This window comes from Dendrobates tinctorius, unplaced genomic scaffold, assembly GCF_039654945.1.
Source record: "Dendrobates tinctorius isolate UK_male_01 unplaced genomic scaffold, ASM3965494v1 ptg000008l, whole genome shotgun sequence".
NCBI lineage: Eukaryota > Metazoa > Chordata > Amphibia > Anura > Dendrobatidae > Dendrobates > Dendrobates tinctorius.
Window position 1 is genome coordinate 38,564,827 of NW_027361676.1, and position 24,129 is coordinate 38,588,955.

At 41.6% G+C, this 24,129-nt stretch overlaps 1 protein-coding gene across 2 annotated transcripts in view; it reads right to left on the minus strand.

Moving 5' to 3' along the window:
• The window catches only part of SPOCK3 (SPARC (osteonectin), cwcv and kazal like domains proteoglycan 3), a 584,466-nt gene extending 567,106 nt beyond the window's left edge, over positions 1-17,360 (minus strand). Inside the window, exons 1-2 of one of the 2 annotated variants that reach the window (XM_073577087.1) lie at positions 17,228-17,360; positions 16,969-17,145 (exon numbers count right to left, since the gene is read on the minus strand). In XM_073577087.1, the coding sequence (XP_073433188.1) occupies positions 16,969-17,145 (177 nt within the window). In that variant the 5' untranslated portion in view covers positions 17,228-17,360. Of the gene's footprint in view, positions 1-16,968; positions 17,149-17,227 lie in introns of both variants that reach the window. The other variant, XM_073577079.1, reaches the window with a different exon arrangement.
• Positions 17,361-24,129: the final 6,769 nt, after the last annotated feature.

Here is a 24,129-nt window from a genome sequence, read left to right on the forward strand (position 1 = left end):
GCTGTCGGAACAAACGATTTTCTATATCTTTCCTTTTTACACATTAGTTGGAGTAGACGCTTGCTGAATGTGCTCTTTTGCTTCGCAAACAGTTCATAGAGCGGGTGTGTATTGTTGCTCATTATAGCCTTGCATTTCTTAGTAATTCTATCCTCTAATACCTCCTCGAAAGTCCTGAGTTGTAGACCCACCGCCGCACTAGCCTTCTTGATAAGTTTATTCAGCTTATTCGCGTCAGCTGTGCGCACACTACTACCCCAGCATATAATTGCATCAAAGATTGCACTCGCCACAATGGATTGGTAGAACATTTCAAGCATTTTGCTACACACATTAAACGACCTTAACTTCCTTAGGAAGTAAAGTCTACTCATCCCTTTCTTGCAAACCTTCTCCATATGGCACCTCCAATCAAGCTTGCTGTCCAGGTGAACCCCCAAATATTTGAAATTCTCCACCATCTCCACATCCTGACCATCAATAGTGATAGGTAAGCAATCCTTCATGCACCTTCCATAACTCAACACCAGCTCCCTGGTTTTCTTTACGTTGAGTTCTAAATGGTTAGCCTATGGTTAACTATTATCTCAGGCCCAGTGTAGATTACACCTCAATATAACAGGCTGAAATTGGATGGTGTATAAAATGTCTATATAGGACTGGGGAGAATTTGAATCTCCCTACAGACTTTAGGACACTGAACTATTATCTCAGGCCCAGTGTAGATTACACCTCAATATAACAGGCTGAAATTGGATGGTGTATAAAATGTCTATATAGGACTGGGGAGAATTTGAATCTCCCTATACAGACTTGAGGACACTGAACTATTATCTCAGGCCCAGTGTAGATTACACCTCAATATAACAGGCTGAAATTGGATGGTGTATAAAATGTCTATATAGGACTGGGGAGAATTTGAATCTCCCTACAGACTTGAGGACACTGAACTATTATCTCAGGTCCAGTGTAGATTACACCTCAATATAACAGGCTGAAATTGGATGGTGTATAAAATGTGTATATAGGACTGGGGAGAATTTGAATCTCCCTAGAGATTTTAGCAAGGTGACAATGATGCTCTCAGTCCCAAGTATGGCAGCAGGCAGCCTAATAAGCAGGACTGCTGCACACAAAGGTGTGGAAAAATGAACGCTTGGTAACTGGGCAAAAAATAGGATGAAAAGTATTTTTGCTTTTAAAAAAGCAGTTTGCACAGCAGTGTGAAAACAGCACTGCAGCTATCAGGGAGTCTTATAAGGCAGCCTAATAACCAACAGAGCTGATGCACCAAAATATAGCCTCCCCTTGCACTGCACACTAACTGGTGTGTTGTACAGGCAAAATCGCTAGCAGCAGAAGTAGTTTTTTGTATCTTCTTCTCTGCCTAATGCTCTCCCTACAGAATCAGCAGCAGCAGCAGCTCTCCCTATTCTGAGATCAGCAGAAGTAAGATGGCGGTCGGCGTGCGCGACCTGTTATAGCCCCTGTGACGCCACACAAAGCAAGCCAATCACTTGCATGCCCTTCTCAGAGATGGTGGTGACCACTGCCTATGTCATCGCGTTGCCCACAGTGTGCGTCCTCCATCATTGGCTGAAAAAGGGCACTGGAAGCATCTTTTGAAACGCGACTTTGGCGCTCTGGTCGCCGACCTCGTGGCCGACCTCATGCTATGGTCGGGTTTCGTTTCATGAAACCCGACTTCAGCGAAAGTCGGCGACTTTTGAAAATGACCGACCCGTTTCGCTCAACTCTAGTATGGGCATCAATGTGCCGTGTTGGCAAAGTAATTGATTCTAGGATGTTAGATTATTTGGCAAATAGTAAGATTTAGACTTGCTTATGGCACCAGAGTGGAGCCGAGAGTGCACCATCTGGACAATGTAATGAAGATAAATGTGCATTTGTATACAGCGTAATGATATGCATGATAAGTATGATAAAAGTTAATATGTAGATGCTCATTAACCATCATTTACATAATCCCCAGTGACAGGCAAATAAATATTATCACATCTGTGAAAAGTGCTTTTAATGCCGCACTGCCAACATTACTATTAATACAATACAAATTGTGAACCACCTTATAAGGCCACAACATGGTCACATAATCAGGACATCTACCCTGTACATACAACTGCCGTTAGCTGTTTAACCCCTTCCTGCTGTGGACAATTTTTGCTTTTTTGCTTTTTCTTCCCCTTCTTTTTATTTTTCTAATCATATGAGGGCTTGCTTTTTTTGCAGGATGAGTTGTTTTGAATTTCACTCTTCAATTTTCAATGAAATGTGCTGTAATATTAGAAAAAAAATTCCTTAAGGTGAAGGAATGTCAAAAAAATATTCTGCCATTGTTTTTTACGTTTTGTTCTTATTGCATTCATTTTGCATTAAAAGTGACAACATGACTCAACTAACATGATAATTCAGGTCATTTGATTACGACAATATCAAACCTGTATAGTTTTTATTAATTTAGTGGTGAAAAGAAACTTAGGGATTTTCTAAAAACAATTTGATTTGTGTTATTTTTTTCAGACCTGTAACTCTTTTCCATTGATGTGTGATGCTTGTGGTTTTGCATGATGAACTGACATTTTCCTTCATAACATTCTGAAAGTCTTATAATGTCTTGATCGCTATTTATTGCACTTGAGGTGTGGCGATCGAAAAACAGCAATTCTTGCATTACAATTTTTTTATGCCATACAATGTTTACTTTATGAGTTTATATAACTTTCTATTTTGATATACTGGACTTTTACGGACAGCGCAATATAACAATATAAAATATTCTATTTTTAATGGGGGAAGGAGGTGTGATTTCAATCTTTAATTTTTTTTTTCATTTTTTAAAACTTTTTTTTCCTTTTTTTTACCACCTGATCACTTGTACTATATAATGCAATACAGCTGTATTAGAGTATACAGGTAACATCACAGTATTCTATGAAGCTTAGCCTGGCGTTGGGTTTCACAGAAGCACCGACATGGCTGCCATGGGAGCTTTAAGCCGGTACGCCACTGAGCAATGTTATTGCATGTTTTATATTTTTGGTAGCAGTGCTTTGTTTGCTCAGTCATTTGCTTGTTAATTAAACTCTGTTAAACAAAGCTATTTACCTCCAGTTATTAATACATGATAGAAATGAGGAGCAAAGTGACAAGGATCAGTTATCGGACTTCTATGATTTCTCAGAGATGGATTATATATATGTATGTTGATTTAGTCATGACAAATTATACATGGTAAACAACTGAGGCCCATCACATCCTATCCTGCCAATCAAGGTTTTTTTTTCCAAGGGCAGTGGTTTTGTAAATGTGTCCAACATGCTGTCTTATATATATATGCGCAGGTTCATCCATAGAATACACAACTGTTTCGTTGGTCACTTTCTACACTCTACACTTTTCCATTCCAGCAAAATGCTACAGACATGGTCCAGTGCAGAAATGAAACAACTCCTAGCCAAAGGAAAACAGAAAACCAATTTTTCAAACACTCGGCGCTGTTGCCGACATCCAGGAGAGGATTGTGAGAAAGAAACCGAAACGCGCGTCAAAGGGTACGTTGTGGCGGTTTTGGACCTTGGGTAAATATATGCATCCTTCAGCCTCCTCATAACTATGTATTCTGTGTTATTGATTATCTATCTTCACACTATTTGATTACTTACTAATATTTTTAGGGTTGGCTATGGTGTGCAAAAAAATCTAGTTTAACATTTATTTCAGGCTTTCTTTTTCTCACATTTTTTCTTACATTTGCATAGTAATAATCTGTGATTTCAAGATAGATTTTTTTGAAAGCCTGTTGTGATGGTCAACGTGTGACTGGACACACCGACTCCAGCAGGGCGAATTTCTATGGCAAACGTGACCCTGGATACACCGCCTCCAGCAGGGCAAATTTAAATAATATAACGTGCAGCCGGATACACCGCCTCCTGCAGGCGAATTTCAGAATTACACGTATAACTGGATACACCGCCTCCAGCAGGGCGAATTTAAATAATAAAGGGAAACACCAGGGAAACTGATACAATGGAGGGCCCTGCAATAGGGAATGGGGACGTAGAGACCTCCTGCACTCCCCTGAGTCAGTGTCTCTACACTCCTAATTATCCCTAGGCCGGTTCCACACCGGGTGCCGATCAGGAACCTAAAAACCATAGCTCGCCCTGCACCTAGCCCTTTCTAGTGAAATGGACGGTGCAGAAACTAATCCCACCACTGCACTGAAACACACAAAAGGAAAGTTACAAAACAAGGGTAACACCACTTAGCTTTGCTCTGTTGCTCTTGCTCCCAGCAACCGAGTCCACCACCAGAATTCAGCTTCCACCTGAAGCTACTACACCAGAGCTCTGCCTGAGCTGCAAGGAACTCCTCTCTGTAGTTCCTTCCTCCACCAGACTTGGTTGGAAATGAGCAATATCATCAACAGTGAGTGAGAGAACTAGACACTCCTATAAAGTTAAACAAGAGCAATCACACCTGTTAGTGATAATCACTAAAGAAACCAGAGTGCAATGACCCTACCGGCCACTGGGGGCAAAACTAGAACTGAAATCACCACAGTGCAATGACCCTAATGGCCACCGGGGGCAAAACTACATTAAAGCCAAAGGCTTGAAGAAAAAAAAAAGGTTACTAGTGCATTTATCTGTCATAATCCAACCTGGATCATGACACCTGTACAGTTATATAACCCATTTGTCTGTCCTTTGGGATTTGTTTTGAGCCACCATTTATTTGTATGACACTAATTCCATCTGATCTATTGCAAAAACTTTTTTTATTATTTTCAGGAATTTTGGTTTAATTGTTTTATACTTTACATGGGGCAAAAACTCATCGTCCCGCACAATGTTTGCAGTGGTTTTTCTGTGTGTTATCATCCCTTTTAAACTAAACTTTTATGACACAGTTCAATAAAATTCATGCTTTTATATGAAAAAGTCTATTGGAGGATCTTTTCTCTCATGTAGGTTTTTGTCTCTCACGGTCCTCCGTGTTACAATTTTGGGTAGCCTTTTTTGTCTAATATGGTGGAAGAGACTGTGAGTCAACGAGAAGAATATAAAACATCACAAATCCATATTATGGTATATTTTGAGATATATATGGATCAGTAGGGAAAATTTACCCTTATATCATTATTCTAAGGTCGAGGTCACACTTGCGAGTGTGATGCGAGAAACTCGCGCGAGTCTCTTGCATCAATACCCGGCACTGCCGCCAACACTCAGGACCAGAGCGTTCAGCTGCATAGAAGTAGATACAGCCGCACACTCCGGTCTGAGTGCCGGCAGCATTGCCGGGTATTGATGCGCGAGTTTCTCGCATCACACTCACAAGTGTGACCCCGGCCTTCAAGTAATGATATAAGGCTACATTTTTCCTACTGATCCATATATATCTCAAAATACACCATAATATTGATTTGTGATGTTTTATATTCTTCTTGAGGATCATGCTTCTACTAGATTTTCATGCAGGGCACAAATAGGACAGAGTCATATCTCAGAAACAGAGAGGTGCAGGAACAATAATTAAAAATCCTGTTTCTGGAGAACGGTGACATTTACAAAAACTTAAAAATTACATATTTATGTCAAATGACAGATTCTCTTTAAGGGAGTTTAATTTGGAGGTATTTGTGCACTGTATTGGAGGTAATATATTATATGGTCAATGTATAGCATTATAAATTAAAGGGGTCATTCCCTGTCAATTAAATTTCTCTCCTGGTCACAGTTTGCTGTAAAAAAAAGAAATTTGCATTATAATAACCTTCCCCAGGCAATTCTCTGCCACTGTTCTCGGTGACTGTCAATGGTTGAGACCCTGATGTTACGTCATCAGCACAGCAGCCAGTTAGTGATCTCAGCAGCTCTGAATGGGGTGTTCCATCTACATGGGATTGGGAACACCCCTCAAGAGTGATTAGCTGCTGTGCTGTGAAGGTAACACCAGAACCGCACCCATTGGACCTGGGGAAGGTGAGTATAGGACAGTTTGTTTTTTTAGAAAACTGCAGTAAGCGTAGAAATTTAGCTGAAACGGAAAAACCTCTTTACAGTCATGACAAACATTGTTCTTATTGATTAACGTGAATTTACACTAAAAGTAAAATAATCACGTAAAGCACTGATATCACTATTGGCTGAGAGCCCATGTTACTGTATAGCCATAAGAACCACAATGAAAAAGCATGGCAGGATCAGGGTTTGATATAAAAATAGGTATATTCCTGGGAAAGACTTTTACAGTATTTTATCACAAAACAGTTTTACTGCTATAAAAGTTTGGAATAATTAAGCTTTAATGTCCTTTACAGTGATCTTGCATTAAACTGCCTTTAAGCTTATTAGATTTACTCAGCTTTTTGTTATCTTATGTTCAAATCTGCAACCCGGCATTAGAGCCTGCATATACAATACTGACAGCTGATTACCACATCAGATTAGATAAGTGTAGGTCTACACATGATAGGTCTATTCTGGCTAATGATTTGGTAGCTACATTTATCCTGGTTTTTCCAGCATCGCCCTATAATATTTCACTGTCCTTGGGAATAGCCCAGCTGTTGCCATTGATGTTTCCGTTTCAGCTGTGAAAACTGAGCGGTAATCATTATGCAGATATCTGCAATGGCTTTGTCTTCTTCAACACAGCTTTGTTTTCAAAGCAATACACAATCAAGGATGGCTAAATAGGCCTCATTATTAAGGGTTCTGGGTTTAGGAGCCACGTACACATTAGTGCCAGTTTCATATTTGTGTTTTTGTTCTCCCATCAAGTTGTGTCAAAATAAAATACAGATTTAGAATATTAAAATAATACTAAGAAATTGAATTGGATATGTGCTTTGTTCTTTTTTTCTATCTTCTGAATGCCATGCTCACGTAATACATTCTGGCTCACAGGGTCATAAACATGGATCCCCTCTTATGATGCCCAAATGAAAAGTACATCTCTTTGGGTATGTCTTATGCTTGATGAGAATGCAAAACCATGGACAAAGGGATTTTGAATTAACTGCATTTTATAAAGATGAGTGGCAGTTAGTGTTAACGCCATACACCGTGGGGAAAGAAGCGTTTTCAGAGAATTTACCAAAATGTTTAGGGGTTTATGGATATCCATGTAAGTAATGGAATGTAGTTATTGTATTAGGCCATGTTTTTACCTTCACTACAGTGGCTCCTTCCAGGGATATCTCATTAAGGCTCTAAGGCACAACTGACCATGTCTTAAGGGCCTGTCACACTAAGCGATATCGCTAGCAATATCGCTATAACGTCACTGGTTATTGCTAGCGATATCGCTATGTCTGATACTTACCTCTGACCTCTCCCCCCGCTGGTTATCGCTGATTGCGCGAGAACGTCATGGACTGTTTCTCGTCGTCAGCTTCCTGCTGGGCTTCCTGCTGTGAAGACGAGCGACGCGTGGACGCAGGCGGGAGATCGTCAGGATCGCCTCGTCTGACACGTAAGTAGCGACCCCCGACCCTGCGATGTCGCTGGTGAGATCTGCCTGTGTGGCAGCTCACTAGCGACCACTTAGCGATGTACCAGCGATCCTGACCGCGTCATATACCTTTAGAGCTTGCATCAAACACGTGGGTTTGACTGAAAATGATGTCTGACAGAGCACACCGTGACTCCTTCTACATAATTACTGGCCGCACATACTCCAGAATCTCGTGTTCAAGGGCTTAAGGCAAAGTCCCCAATGTAACCACTGACATAAGGATAATTACATGATCAGTGCACGCTACTCACACTAATACAGGGGCTAATCCAGTACCTGCACAATGGCACTCAATGAGTCACCTGTAATAATAACATGCTCAGTGCAACGTCTTAATTTACCTGTGTTAAATAGCTGAGCAGGAAGTCACCTTACATAGAGGAAGTCAGGAGACTGACACATGCGCAGTAGGTAGCCCATGACACCGACATTGTGGTCAGCTGCACAGAATGGTATTTAAAACCAGACTCTTCACACAATACACATGCCCCTGATTGAAGAAGCCTGAGCGGCGAAATGGCGCTGTTGTGGTGTCTGTGGGAGTTCATACAAGGAACAGCACATATGTAAGTGAAGGATATTTTCTTACAGTTAAGGGCCTGTCACACTAAGCGATATCGCTAGCACTGGTATTTGTGACGTTATAGCGATATTGCTAGCGATATCGCTATGTCTGATACTTACCTCTGACCGCTTCCCCGCTGGTTATTGGTGATCGTGCGAGAACGTCCTGGACGCTTCCTGCTGGGCTTCCAGTGGCGCCGACGAGCGACGCGTGGACGCGGACGGGAGGACGTCAGGATCGCCTCGTCTAACAGGTAAGTAGTGACCCCCGACCCCTGCTATGTCGCTGGTGAGATCTGCCTGTGTGTGGCAGCTCACTAGCGACTACTTAGCGATGTACCAGTGATCCTGACCGCGTCATATCGCTGGTCAGGATCGCTGGTGCATCGCTAACTGTGACAGTACCTTTAGGTGGCTAGCAATTGATTTGCAGCAAGTAGATTCTTTCACCTTTTTGTAGTTGGCACTTGGTGCTCTTTTGCGTCACAGCTATTTAACACATGTAAATTAAGATGTTGCACTGAGCATGTTATTATTGCTGGTGACACATTGAGTGCCATTGTGCAGGTACTGGATTAGTCCTTGTATTAGTGTGACTACCGTTTATTTGTAGTGAGTTTAATTTTACATCTTTCACGCATTTTCACAACAGGCTCATTTTATGTATGGTACGGAGATATATGATAAGTAAAGAAGAGCATTGTGTATCCTAATTATATACAGATTATCATACATTGTAAATAATACATTTATGCTGGTCCAGTAATTATATCCTCAGGTGTTCCTTGAGATGTACTCATGGCGCAATTAATGCGTACATTCCTTGTGATTGTTTAAATAAAAAGTTATTTGAATTTTATCTTGATCTACCTATACCTCTTCTTCTGCTATCTAGTAATGGTGGACATGGTTCATCATAGTTGGATTTGAGGTGGTGCCATTACTATTGAGGACATTTGTAAGATCTATACAATTTTTACATGCATGTTGTTCACACAGTGGTGAAACTCTGACCATCTTTGCTCCTGAGAGACACTGCCTCTCTATCATACTCTTTAGGTGAAAATTGACCCGCTGTCTGTTTTTTGGTAGCACCAGCCTTTGGTTAACCTGGTCCCATCTTTTTGAGATCTGCTGCTGCCATCAATCTCTAAACGAGTACATTTTTCGAATGAAATGGAAAAATGTCTAACTTCTGATAAGTGTTCTATGCTCTGCTGTGAACAATTTATCCAATAATGGCTATATTGTTTTCTTTGCATCTTACACAAAATTTTAGGAATTGGGGCTGTCATATCATTCACTGTCATGTAATGTGTGGTGCTGTGATTGAAGTGTGACAAATACGTAAAATATAATGCAACAATTAGGTGGAACACTGGATAAGTGACACATTTCTTGGGAGTAACGCCTTCAGACCTACTAACCACTACCAGTAGCAAACACTGAGCTGTGGTTTTTAAAAGTTGCTAGTATCATGTGCACCATGATATATGCATTAGAAGACGAATTCAGGTTCCTTGGACTGTTCAGAATTTAGAAAAAAATCTTGCCTCTCAACAGGTCAAACACATGCAGTTGGAAACCCAGGCAGACGGAAAGCATTGGAGCCTAGCAGAATATCCAAGTTAAATCTAGCAGTGGGGGTGAGTAGCATTTGCTACACATGTTGAGTTATACCGGAGCTATAGAGAGGGATACAAAGGAACAAAGCTGCAAGCTCCAGCCGGTAAAGCTTTTGGGGTAGCTTTTCGGAGGTGAGGAAGACCAGCCTACCTGCAGGAGAGACATCAATGATTGCTACCACAAAGCAAAGGTAACACTTTTATTTCTGTTAATGAAAAGTGGTGTGGCTACCATCTTGTCCCTTGTAGTAGATTTATTGCCTACAAGAAGGAGCAGATAGACTAGAGGGAAACAATATGCTGTGGCCGCATTGTGAAACAATATGGCACAACAGAGATGGCAAGGAGACTAAAACCTGTGTTCAATGATCTGATATTCTTTAACTGTGACATTAAGGCATGGAAGTGTGTAAAGGTTTCTAGCATGCTATACAAGCATACTGATGTCAGGAGAGGCGGCTGAACCAAACACTGAGAAAGCGTATGCTGTGATGCATCGTGAATAATATAGATATTGGCGGAGAAGAGAAGAAGCCGTGGAAAGTGCAAGCAGGCTACATAAAGTGCTGAAAGTGCAAGCACTCTGTTGTTTTAAGCACCAACGCTAAGATGTGGTATGGTGGAGCATTCCTAGAAAATTAGAAAGTGACTTGTTAATAGAGTCATGTTGGCTTGAGCTTCCAGGTTAAAAATATTTATAGGGGTTATGCAAACTTTAAAATGAGAGGAATTATACTTGTCATAGGACATTAACATTAGATCAGTAGGGCTCAAAACCGCAACACGTGCACAAGTGTCATGGCCAATTCGAACAGCTGTTTACTGCTAATCCTGGTAATCTAATATTGATGGTTTACAGAGAGTAGAGGCCATCAATTTTTGAAGCTAAAGCAACTCCTTTAACACAACTTGTAACAAACTTAAAGGGAACCTGCCAGCTGAACCATGCTGCCCAATTGATGGGCCATATGTATCAGACTGAGGCTGCTTGATTTCAGCTACATTTGTTTTAGGCCGGGGTCACACTGGCGAGGAATACGGACGAGTGAGAGGTGTTAAAAGCATGCATTACACACGAACAATTTATTCTCTATGGGTTTGCTCCCAACAGCCGTATATTTCTCGGGCGTATTTTACGGTCTGTGCCAATCGCAGCATGCTACGATTGTCAGCGTACTACACCCGTAATGCGCCAATGCAAGTCTATGGGTACGCAAAAAATACGGATTACACATGGACCACACATGTGACTTGCGAGAAATACGCACCCGGTGACTTTTACAAAAGCCGGCAATTCAGTGCGCTATACAGTAAACTCACGCTGACAGGTTTAATAAAGAAAGAAAGAATAGATATATACACATATAATACATATATATATATATATATATATATATATATACACATACATGTCATTGTGACAAACATATATATATATATATTTATATTTCACAGAGTTCTTCATAGCAGAATAGCCGCTAATGAAATTGCCGGCTTCTATCAAATCATTCCCCAACCCGACATGAAATGACACATGGTTTACATTCAGTAAAGCATTTCATTTCATGTTTTTTTATATGTCCTTGACTAATAATTAGATGAGGGATTGTGTGCAAAATTTGGGAGTTGTAGTTGTTCTTTTAAGGGGGTAATTCTTTGTTAAAAAATGCGTGGGCTTCCCATTGCCCTATATTGGTGGCGAGTGGGTTAATCTAACAAAGGGTTAATGTCACCATTCGATTGTAAGGTGACATTAACCCTTTGTTAGATTAACCCATTCGCCACAGCTACAGGGCAATGGGAAGCCCACGTATTTTTTAAAAACGAATTAACCCCTTAATATAACAACTACAACTTCCAAATTTTGCACACAATCCCTCATCTAATTATTAGTCAAGGACATATATAAAAAACATGAAATGAAATGCTTTACTGAATGTAAACCATGTGTCATTTCATGTCGGGTTGGGGAATGATTTGATAGAAGCCGGCAATTTAATTAGCGGCTATTCTGCTATGAAGAACTCTGTGAAATTTAAATATATATATGTTTATCTCAATGACTTGTGTGTGTGTGTGTGTGTGTATATATATATATATATATATATATATATATATATATACAGTATATATATATATATGCATTCTATGTGTCTATATCTATTATTTTGTTTCTGTTAGAAACCCAGTTATATGTCCATTTTGCAAGGCGGCGAGAAAATCTCGCCATACGGATGCTGACATGCGCAAAATACGCAACCACACCTTGCTTACGGATGACATACGGAGCACTATTTAGGGGTCATTCATCCATATTATGCCTGTAAACTACGGACCGTATTTCGCGTCGGTTAGTGTGACCCCGGCCTAACTCTGAAACACTGCGGCGCTACAGCTGCAAGGAATGAGCTGCATGAAAGACAGGTGGGTACCCGGCAGCTTCTCCCTTCAGGCTGCCCTGGAGTGATAGGTCTCTTCCTGCATGTGCCTAAAAGGAGAGACCTGTCAGTCAGAGTCTAATGCATACTGCCTGTGGATCAAGCAGCACGTATCATCTGTCCGGTTACCTCCAGGTAAGTCATTTATCTACCTTTATTAGTTTCTGAATTTTTCATAATAGAAAGTATTACTAATTTAATCAGAAATTTTACTTTTCTCAAGAACTCAAACTCTTAAAGGGAACCTGTCAACTCCAAGCACTCTATTCACCTGCAGATATAATGGTAATCTGCAGGTAATTAGCATTATAAATAATGGCTGGTGGGCTTACATGAATCGCAGCTACAGGAAAAAAATATAGTTACAGTATATTCTCCCTGCAGCTACTGCTAGTCATTGGGACGTGCAGGGAACTGTTATAGTCACTACACAGTGAGCGTGCTGTAGTCACTCCCTTCCACATTTATTGACAGCCTGCTCTGCATGTACACGGTGCACACACACATATGCAGAACAGCAAAGTTTCAGAGAAAACATAGTTTAGATCACAACATATCCTTACTGTCTTTTCCCTCACACATTCAGCTGGACTGAGTGAAGCCTATGTCTATATGTATAATGACCCATTCACATGTCTGTGTTACAACACGTATGTGAAAAAATGGTACCATGTCAGCAGTTTTTTGGATCAGTGTGTCATCGGTGTACGTTCCGTGTGTCCGTTTTCACCATCAGTGTGTCATCAGTGAATTTCAGGGACAGATAAATGACACATAGATATGTGTGTGAAACATGGACGTCTGAATCAGGCCTAAGGAGAGATCTACTAGTCTAGCTAATGCCTCATTCAGACAATTTTTTTCACGAATACAAGTACCCATTATAATCTATGGGGCTAGTCACATGTCCGTGCAAAACTTATGTCAATTTTTTTCTGATATCGAGGATGAAAAGTGCCCATACAAGCCTACGGGTCTATGAAAGACACGTACATAGGTGTCATCTGTGTGCTGTCTGTATTTAACACTGCAAAGTATAGGAGAAGCTTTATCATTTATTCATTGGTTTATCAATCCATGAACAACACTGATGGCAAAAACGGACACAAGGACCACACGGATGACACACTGATCCAATGATGACAATGGTACAATTTTTTCACTTACTGTATGTGTTTAAACATGGAGGTGTGAATGAGGCCTGATGGGGTGGGAGAAGCTAGTGTGGACTTTCCTCTTTATGATCTTCTCTCAAAGGCAACGTTCACACATTCAGTATTTGGTCAGTATTTTACCTCAGTATTTGAAAGCCAAAGTCAGGTGTGGAACAATCAGATGAAAAGTATAATAGAAACACGTCACCACTTCAGTATTTTTTTACCCATACCGTCTGTATTTTTTCCTCATTTTGGCCTACACACAAAGAAGTAAAAAACTCACCAAATACTCAACGTGTGCGTGTGGCCTTATAAATCATAGATGTTTACAAAGCAGAACGTTCACCCTGACCATGGTTTGGCAAAATGATGACCAAAGAATATTTATAAACTAGAAGAAATAGTGAGGAATAAATCCTATAACAAGAATATGTTCGCTGACTAAGAGAGCACCTCTTAGTACTGCCTAATAAAATGTCTAAACATCCGCATGTGTAAAATTATATAGGTTTTTTTCAGCATATGTGTTGTGACACTGCATTTTGTTTGCAGAATAGGGAGTTATTACTTTGCTTATTGCAGAGGGGTCTCCCCTAAATCAGAACTTTATTACTACAGGATAGGTGGTGAGTGCCTGATCCCCGTGGCCCCTACTACTGAGGATCTCATGGACTGCAAGACCGAGGTTCCCTGTCCCCTGGTTGAACAGAGAGGTAATTGCACATACATAGTGTTACTTCATTGAAAGTCTGAGATTTTAAGTAACTGTGCGTGGCTGGCTCTGTAAGTCCCATAGAGTAGAAATGCAATTGTACTAGATATGTGTGACTTTGTCCCTAGAGATTAGACACTGGAGAGATTAACAATCACTATGCAGGAGGGACCGCTATACAGAGTACTGTGTTATTTTGGTTTTGTACATTGTTTGCTATCAGCTACCACCAAAGCTATAATAAGGTGATCAGTTGGGGTGCTAGGTGTGTAACCCCCACTGATACTGATTACATATCCTAAGGAGAGATCATAAATACCTGGACCAAAGCTGCAAGAAGCTGATCAGTTGGGGTGCTAGGTGTGTAACCCCCACTGATACTGATTACATATCCTAAGGAGAGATCATAAATACCTGGACCAAAGCTGCAAGAAGCTGATCTGTTGGGGTGCTGGGTGTAACCCCCACTGATACTGATTACATATCCTAAGGATAGATCATCAATACCTGGACAAAAGCTGCAAGAAGCTGATCTGTTGGGGATGCTGGGTGTGTAGCCCCCACTGATACTGATTACATATCCTAAGGATAGATCATCAATACCTGGACCAAAGCTACAATAAGGTGATCAGTTGGGGATGCTGGATGTGTAACCCCCACTGATACTGATTACATATCCTAAGGAGAGATCATAAATACCTGGACCAAAGCTGCAAGAAGCTGATCTGTTGGGGTGCTGGGTGTAACCCCCACTGATACTGATTACATATCCTAAGGATAGATCATCAATACCTGGACAAAAGCTGCAAGAAGCTGATCTGTTGGGGATGCTGGGTGTGTAGCCCCCACTGATACTGATTACATATCCTAAGGATAGATCATCAATACCTGGACCAAAGCTACAATAAGGTGATCAGTTGGGGATGCTGGATGTGTAACCCCCACTGATACTGATTACATATCCTAAGGATAGATCATCAATAGCTGGACCAAAGCTGCAAGAAGCTGATCTGTTGGGGTGCTGGGTGTAACCCCCACTGATACTGATTACATATCCTAAGGAGAGATCATAAATACCTGGACCAAAGCTGCAAGAAGCTGATCTGTTGGGGTGCTGGGTGTGAACCCCCACTGATACTGATTACATATCCTAAGGAGAGATCATCAATACCTGGACAATCTCTTGAAGAGTGTTACCTTACTGGAAACGTTTCAGTTACAAAAGTTACATCTCTGCAAATATAATCTCCAAAAACAATGTCTTATAAGTGCCATAAATACGGCTGCATTGCCAGACTTCTTGCATAATAGCAAACAGTACGTGGATCAGCTGGATAACTGCCAGGCTGTCATAACCTATTTACATGTCGTTCTTCTGAATTAAAAGCTAGAACTTTTTGGAATTCACACAACATTGACTCCACACTTGCTTTCTAGTAAAATATCCAGGGACGAAGAAGCAATTCAGAAGCTTAATTATAATACAAATTCCATTTGTTCAACATTTTTGCTTAATGTCAATCAAAGGCACAATCAACATTGATCATGATGAGTCTAAAACTATGCATTACATCAACATGAGCCGTGACTCACCATGCGCCCTGCAATCCTTTACTGCCAGCGTGCAGCTGGGTACATTACCTTGACTGCTTAACGTATGGAGCGCTTCAATCCAAAAGTGATTCTGCTGCGTTCGGCTTGAATAGGCACGTCAGAAATTAAAGTGACAACCTGGGAGATCTCACTCTAGGTGTTAGACAATGTTCATGTTCTAGAGACACACCTGATATTAGACTTTTGTCGGGAAAGTCATATACGCAATGATATTTTTGCTATGGTTCAAAATAGAAAATTTCTTCCACTGTTCACAAGACCTTACACTGCCCACAGGGAAATTATAGGCCGACAGTTGTATGTAGAAGCTGCGATAGCATTATTAATGAATTCTGACGGAGGAAAACTCTGAAGCATGCCTGATAAATGTTCAGGGGGGGAGAAGGAAATATAACCGTCAGCCCAAAATCCATTGTTTTGAGATCATAGAAAACTTTTTTGGGGGGAAATATTTTGATTCCAAAAGTAATAATAATAAATATTCACCTATGTTGTAATGCTTTCCTCCAGAGTTTTCCAAAACTTTATATTGATTAAAAAAAAGCTCAATTTGGGAAAAATAATAAGTTATCACTAATAATCCCAAATCTGCCGTCATCAGTTCACAAAGCCAACGGTGCATAAATCAAAAGGAATGGAGAACTGATAGGATGCTGTCATGGAACGTTACAAGGACGCTAATGAGCTTACAAAATGCAGAGTTGATGAAAAGGACGGATTTTTGGCCCTTTGTCACCTCTTTTCGACTATTGCTGAAACTTGCAGCAAACATACGCCGTGGCGTAGCTTGGTCTGTAAAACACGGCTGAAGGGACCACACGAGTCGGACTCCTTGGCCGTCGCATTGAGTACCCAGCCCTTAGGCTCCATGCACATCAGTACTGTCTGCTAACACCTATGTGCTGCATTCTACATCTGCTCCATACAGCCTAGTGTGAACATCTCCTTACAAGAATTAGCATTTCATCTGAACACATATGTGGCATAAGTATAGGCCTGGGGGTCAGAGGCACCTCTCCAGGAGCTATGGCATCTATCATCCTGGCCAGCAGGCCAAGCAGCTAAGTTTGGACGTCAGATGCATACACTGGCAGAATTAGATGCATTGTACCCTCTGGCATGTACCCAGGATGATGCTGGCATTGGAGTTTATCATGGAAGGAGGAGGGTTCATCAGGCAGTGGCAGAGCCTCAGCACTGCAGAGGGCAACCCAAAAGTTAGGCATTTGTCATGGTGAGGCGCCCACCTCCTACCACCGTGCCCACTGCCCGCCGCATCGTGCAATGAATAGGCATAAAGGTGCACTCACATCCCGGAATCGGTTCCAGTGGCCGGCGTCCTTGTCATACTGGGATATAGTGGTGAGCCATTGTTTATCATCCAGAAAATTGCCTCTCTCTGACCTGCCCGTCGCTGCTGCCAGAGCCCCACTGCAGCCCACTGCTGCAAGCACACAGAGCAGGGCTGCCTTCATCATCCTCATCATCTGCTGGAGGAGACACAAAGGGGAATGATCAGAGCGCGGCCGGGATCCCTCTCACCTTCCCCGCCGCCGGGATGACAGTCACCTCGCTGCCGCCGCTAGAGATGCAGCTGCCAAGTACCAGGAGTGCTGCCTGTGTGAGCAATGTGCTGAGTGCGCCGGCAGAGTGCCTGCCTCCTGTGCCTCCTCCCTCCTCGCCTCCAAGCGCTGGCGCCAGGGGTGCAGCAGCCACATGCAATTTGGGGAGGGGGTGGTGAAACTTTCCCAATGATGCTGCTGGGACAGCTTGGTGCATGACAAGGAATGCGAAGTGGCCGGCAATGACTGATGCTTGTGTGCCTGTGATATGTCATTAAAGGTCTCCAAAAACAGATGTGGCTTGCGCTCTCACCTCTCTGTCCTGTCTGGGGTTCTGCCCCTTCCCACATTTCTAATAGCTGGTTTAGTGTTGCATTATTGTCCTCTCCCCATAAGCCCGCACTGATTCTCCGTCTTTGCACTGGCTTCCTCTTCATCTGCTCTCATTTGTCTATTACTAGGTGATGTTACCTGTGATTTTCTATCATTTCTGCTCTCCACATTCTCTTATTTCCATCCGTCTTCTTTCTTTCTACATCTCTGTAGTCTTTCACTGGTGTCCTGCCCTTCTTCTTGCTCTGCTTCACACCTTTCTCCTTCTCTGTATTCTTTCTTCTTACATCATTCACTTTGCCCTCCTCTTCTTCACCTCAGTATCTCTTTATATTCTATTCTTCGGTTATACATTATTTCATATTTGTCTCAAACTCTGACTCATGAATTCTCTGGCTCTTTGGGCTCATGCACAAAACAGTTATATTGGACTAGTAGTTTAGAAGAATAGCACTTGTGCTCATAACACTCTATGGGGCTGTGCTTATGTCCAATTTCTTCCCTCCGACACAATGGTCCAAGGAAAAAATCAGAGCCATGTCCGATTTTGATCCAGAATCAAAATCAATTATTCAAGTCTGTGCATCCATGGAAAACATCAGACCACACTCAGATGACATCTAAGTGAGGTCCAATTTTTATAGACTGACAGAATGTAGAAACATTATTTTTGTTCCTCTCCACCTAATTTTTCTCAGAAAGAGAGAAAACGATCATGTGCACCTAGCCTTTCTGTAATGCTTTTTTTCTCTCTACATAAGATTAGTTTGTTCACCAGAAGTCATTACTGCCGATACAGGTACATTCTGCGGCATTACAAGTGTTGATTGTGACTTGTAGGATCGCTACTACCAACAGGTGGCGCTATAGAGTTCAAGTCTTCCTCCTCGCTGAAGAGGCAATTTGCATATTATTTTCCCAGAGGAGCATTGCATGGCGAATAAGCCTCCTTACCTTGACAAGCCAGAGCTGATATGTCACTCTCCACAAGGAGAAACCTTACCCCTTAGACCTCAGTCCAGAGCCTCTCACCTAGCCAAATCAGTTCTCATACTTTGCACTGACGAGGGCCAATAGCCCGAAACACCGTGTCGGCTAATTGAGATTCTGATTTGGCTTTTATCCTGTCGTATTACAAGACTCGTTAAAGGGTTGATTGTGACTTGTAGGATCGCTACTACCAACAGGTGGCGCTGTAGAGTTCAAGTCCTCTTCCTCGCTGAAGCGGCAATTTGCATATAATGACGAGGAAAAAGCTAATATATTAATCAACTTCTTCTCCACGGTATTCATGGTGGAAAATGAAATGCTAGGTGAAATGCCGAGAGACAATGAAAACCCTATATTAAGGGTCACGAATATAACCCAAGAAGAGGTGCGAAACCAGCTAAATAAGATTAAAATAGATAAATCTCCGTGTTCAGATGGCATACACCCAAGAGTACTAAGAGAACTAAGTAATGTAATAGACAAATCATTATTTCTTATATTTAGGGACTCTATAGCGACGGGGTCTGTTCCACAGAACTGGCACATAACAAATGTGATATCAATATTCAAAAAGAAAATTATTCAGAATTGAGATTCCTCAGTGGTTGACACCTTTTAATGGCTAACTGAAAAGATGGTAACACATTGCAAGCTTTCCAGACTACTCAGGTCTCTTCATCAGGCATTAACTAATACAACATCTGAAGAATCACATATATATGCACAATACAGCACAGAAAAAATACAATAGATAAGACAAGTGACATGAAGCAGAATTATCATTATGGGATAGGGAGAAACATAAATATTGGACTAGTTCATAGATAAGGAGTCTGGATCTTTTTTTGGTCCTCTGATTGTGGTCTCATAATGTGTTGTTATGCCCCCACAAGGTCTTAGGAGCAAATTCCTTAATTGATATAAAAAGGCATAAATCCATGCAACACATTCATTCCAGCACTGAGATTGTCAAAGGTCGTCATAATTTTATACTCCCAGACCCTCCTGTCTCTCTGAGATGTAAAGTTACTTTTCAATACCAGGAATTTCATATCCATGGTGTTGTTGTGATCAGGCATACAAAAATGTTTTGCCACAAGTAGATCCATTCTTTTTTCTCTTATTGTGTGACGATGAGCATTCATCCTTGTTCTAAGCTTTTGCCCTGTCTCCCCCACATACAGACCCCCAGTTGGACCTTTAGTGCAAATAATTAAGTACACCACATTAGATGTAATGCAGCTGAAAGTATCTGGGATCTTGTAGTCCTGATGTGAATTGGGGATCTTTATCGTGTCCGTGGTCGTTATAATTGGACAGGATTTACATTTTTTCCGGTTGCAAGGAAAGGTTCCTGCAGCTGTTGGAGAGGACAGGGAGCTTCTGACAATGATGCTTCTTAGATTTGGGGGCTGCCTAAAGCACAGTAGTGGGGGGTCTGGAAAAATGGATAGTAATCGGGCATCTTTTTGTAGTAAAGGTTATAATTTCTGTGCAGCTCCTCTTAGCACTTCCAGATTTGGGTTGTAGGTGACTACTAGAGGCACCCGGTTATTTTCTTCTTTAGCTTTGTAATGTAGCAGGTGATTCCTTGACATTCTGGTGTCTCTTGTAATTTGGTTTTCAATTGTTCTTGGATGGTAGCCCTAAATTCAAAAAGGTCTTTTTGAGGCGACCAAGGTGTTTGTCTCTATCCATGGGGTTGGAACATATACGATTGTATCTGATGGCTTGGCTATAGATAATAGAGTTATTTATGTGTTTTGGATGGAAACTGTCCCATTTAAGGTATGTTGGACGGTCAATTGGCTTCTGATACAGGGATGTCTCTATTTCATTGTTTTTTAGCTTAATGATTGTGTCCAAAAAGTTAATTTCGGTGCTGGAGTAGTTGAGTGTTAAGTTGATGGTGGGATGAAATTGATTAAACTGTTCGTGGAACGTCTTTAGCTGTTGCTCAGACTCCGTCCAGATTATTAAAATATCCTCAATGAAGCGGTAGTAGGCCAGGGGCATGATGGGGCATGAGGACAAAATGTCGCTTTCAAGCTTGGCCATGAAAAGATTTGCATACTGTGGAGCCATTTTACTTCCCATAGCTGTGCCAATCTCCTGTAGATAGATCTTTTTGTCAAATTCAAAGTAATTGTAAGTGAGGATGAATTTTATAAGTTTCACCACAGCATCAGCATCAGTCCCTGTGTTTTCCATGAAGAATTTGCAGGCATTTAATCCATCTTGGTGTGGGATATTAGAGTACAAAGATTCCACATCCATGATGGCCAGGATGGTTCCTTCTGGTAGAGGACCTATTGCTGCTAGTTCATTCAAAAGGTCAGTTGTGTCCTGAATGTAGCTGGGTGTATCCTTCACCAGTGGTTTAAGAATACCCTTAAACCACCATCATCCCACCATCAACTTAACACTCAACTACTCCAGCACTGAAATTAACTTTTTGGACACCATCATTAAGCTAAAAAACAATGAAATAGAGACATCCCTGTATCAGAAGCCAATTGACCGTCCAACATACCTTAAAAGGGACAGTTTCCATCCAAAACACATAAAGAACTCTATTATCTATAGCCAAGCCATCAGATACAATCGTATATGTTCCAACCCCATGGATAGAGACAAACACCTTGGTCGCCTCAAAAAGACCTTTTTGAATCAGGGCTACCATCCAAGAACAATTGAAAACCAAATTACAAGAGACACCAGAATGTCAAGGAATCACCTGCTACATTACAAAGCTAAAGAAGAAAATAACCGAGTGCCTCTAGTAGTCACCTACAACCCAAATCTGGAAGTGCAAAGCGGAGCTGCACGAAAATTATAACCTTTACTACAAAAAGATGCCCGATTACTATCCATTTTTCCAGACCCCCCACTACTGTGCTTTAGGCAGCCCCCAAATCTAAGAAGCATCATTGTCAGAAGCTCCCTGTCCTCTCCAACAGCTGCAGGAACCTTTCCTTGCAACCAGAAAAAATGTAAAACCTGTCCATTTATAATGACCACGGACATGATAAAGATCCCCAATTCACATCAGGACTACAAGATCCCAGATACTTTCAGCTGCATTGCATCTAATGTGGTGTACTTAATTATTTGTACTAAATGTCCAACTGGGGGTCTGTATGTGGGGGAGACAGGGCAAAAGCTTAGAACAAGGATGAATGCTCATCGTCACACAATAAGAGAAAAAAGAATGGATCTACTTGTGGCAAAACATTTTTGTATGCCTGATCACAACAACACATGGATATGAAATTCCTGGTATTGAAAAGTAACTTTACATCTCAGAGAGACAGGAGGGTCTGGGAGTATAAAATTATGACGACTTTTGACACTCTCAGTGCTGGAATGAATGCGTTGCATGGATTTATGTCTTTTTATATCAATTAAGGAATTTGCTCATAAGACCTTGTGGGGGCATCACAACACATTAGGAGACCCCAATCAGAGGACAATAAAACATCCAGACTCCTTATCTATGAACTAGTCCAATATTTATGTTTCTCCCTATCCCGTAATGATAATTCTGCTTCACGTCACTTGTCTTATCTATTGCATTTGTTCTGTGCTGTGCTGTGCATATATATGTGATTCTTCAGATGTTGTATTAGTTAATGCATGATGAAGAGACCTGAGTAGTCTCGAAATCTTGCAATGTGTTACCATCTTTTCAGTTAGCCATTAAAATGTATCAACCACTGAGGACTCTCAATTCTGAATATTTTTCTATCTACTGGCTAAGACGGTACAAAGATATACATCTTTCCTGTATCAATATTCAAAAAGGGCTCTAAAAGTGAACCTGGAAATTATAGGCCTGTAAGTCTAACCTCTATTGTTAGTAAAATATTTGAAGGGTTTCTGAGGGATGTTATTCTGGATTATCTCAATGAGAATAACGGTTTAACTCCGGATCAGCATGGGTCTATGAGGAATCGCTCCTGTCAAACCAATCTAATCAGTTTTTATGAAGAGGTAAGCTATAGACTGGACCAAAGTGAGTCATTGGAAGTGGTATATCTTGATTTTTCCAAAGCGTTTGATACCATGCCACACAAGAGGTTGGTACACAAAATAAGAATGCTGGGCCTGGGGGAAAATGTGTGTAAATGGGTAAGTAACTGGCTTAGTGATAGAAAGCAAAGGGTGGTTATAAATGGTATATTCTCTAACTGGGTCGCTGTGACCAGTGGGGTACTGCAGGGGTTGGTGTTGTGACCTATTCTTTTGAACATATTTAATAACGATCTTATAGAAGGTTTACACAGTAACATATCGATATTTGCAGATGATACAAAACTATATAAAGCAGTCAATACAAGAGAAGATAGTATTCTGCTACAGATGGATCTGGATAAGTTGGAAACTTGGGCCGAAAGGTGGCAGATGCAGTTTAACAATGATAAATATAAGGTTGTATTCATGGGAAGAAAGAATCATTATCACTAGAGTTGAGCGAAACGGGTGGAAAAAATTCAAAAGTCGCCGACTTTTGGCAAAGTCGGGTTTCATGAAACGAAACCCGACCCTAGGAAGAGGTCGGCCACGAGGTCGGCGACTTACGCGCCAAAGTCGCGTTTCAAAAGTTTGTTTTGCGCTCTTTTTCAGCCAATCAGGATCCACGGACACTGTGGGCAACGTGATGACCTAGGCACGGGTCACCACCATCTTTCAGAAGGGCATGCAAGTGATTGGCTTGCTTTGGTGGGCGTCACAGGGGGTATAAAAGGGCGTGCACGCCGATTGCCATCTTACTTCTGCCGATCTTAGTATAGGGAGAGGTTGCTGCTGATTCTGTAGGGAGAGCGTTAGGCAGGGAAGAAGACAAAAAAACTGCTTCTGCTGCTAGCGATTTGGCCTGCACAACACACAAGTCACTGTGTGTGCAGTGCAAGGGGAGGCTATATTGTGGTGTATCAGTGGTGTTGGTTGTTGGGCTGCCTTTTAAGGCTTCCTGACACGCTGGCATTGCTGTTTACCCACTGCTCCGCAAACTGCTTTTTTAAAAGCAATCCAATCTCCCTTATCCTCTAGTCACTTTTGTCACAGCTGTGCCATCGAGCCTGTCACATAGCGCTCAGATATCAGTGGGCCTCACACAATCCACAAGTGTCCAGTGTCCAAAAGTGTGCGCAGAGATTCAAAATCTCCATTATCCTCTCGTCACTTTGGTCACAGGCAGCTGTGCCATCGAGCGTGTCACATAGCGCTCAGATATCAGTGGGCCTCACACAATCCACAAGTGTCCAGTGTCCAAAAGTGTGCGCAGAGATTCAAAATCTCCATTATCCTCTCGTCACTTTGGTCACAGCTGTGCCATCGAGCCTGTCACATAGCGCTCAGATATCAGTGGGCCTCACACAATCCACAAGTGTCCAGTGTCCAAAAGTGTGCGCAGAGATTCAAAATCTCCATTATCCTCTCGTCACTTTGGTCACAGCTGTGCCATCGAGCCTGTCACATAGCGCTCAGATATCAGTGGGCCTCACACAATCCACAAGTTTCCAGTGTCCAAAAGTGTGCGCAGAGATTAAAAATCTCCATTATCCTCTCGTCACTTTTGTCACA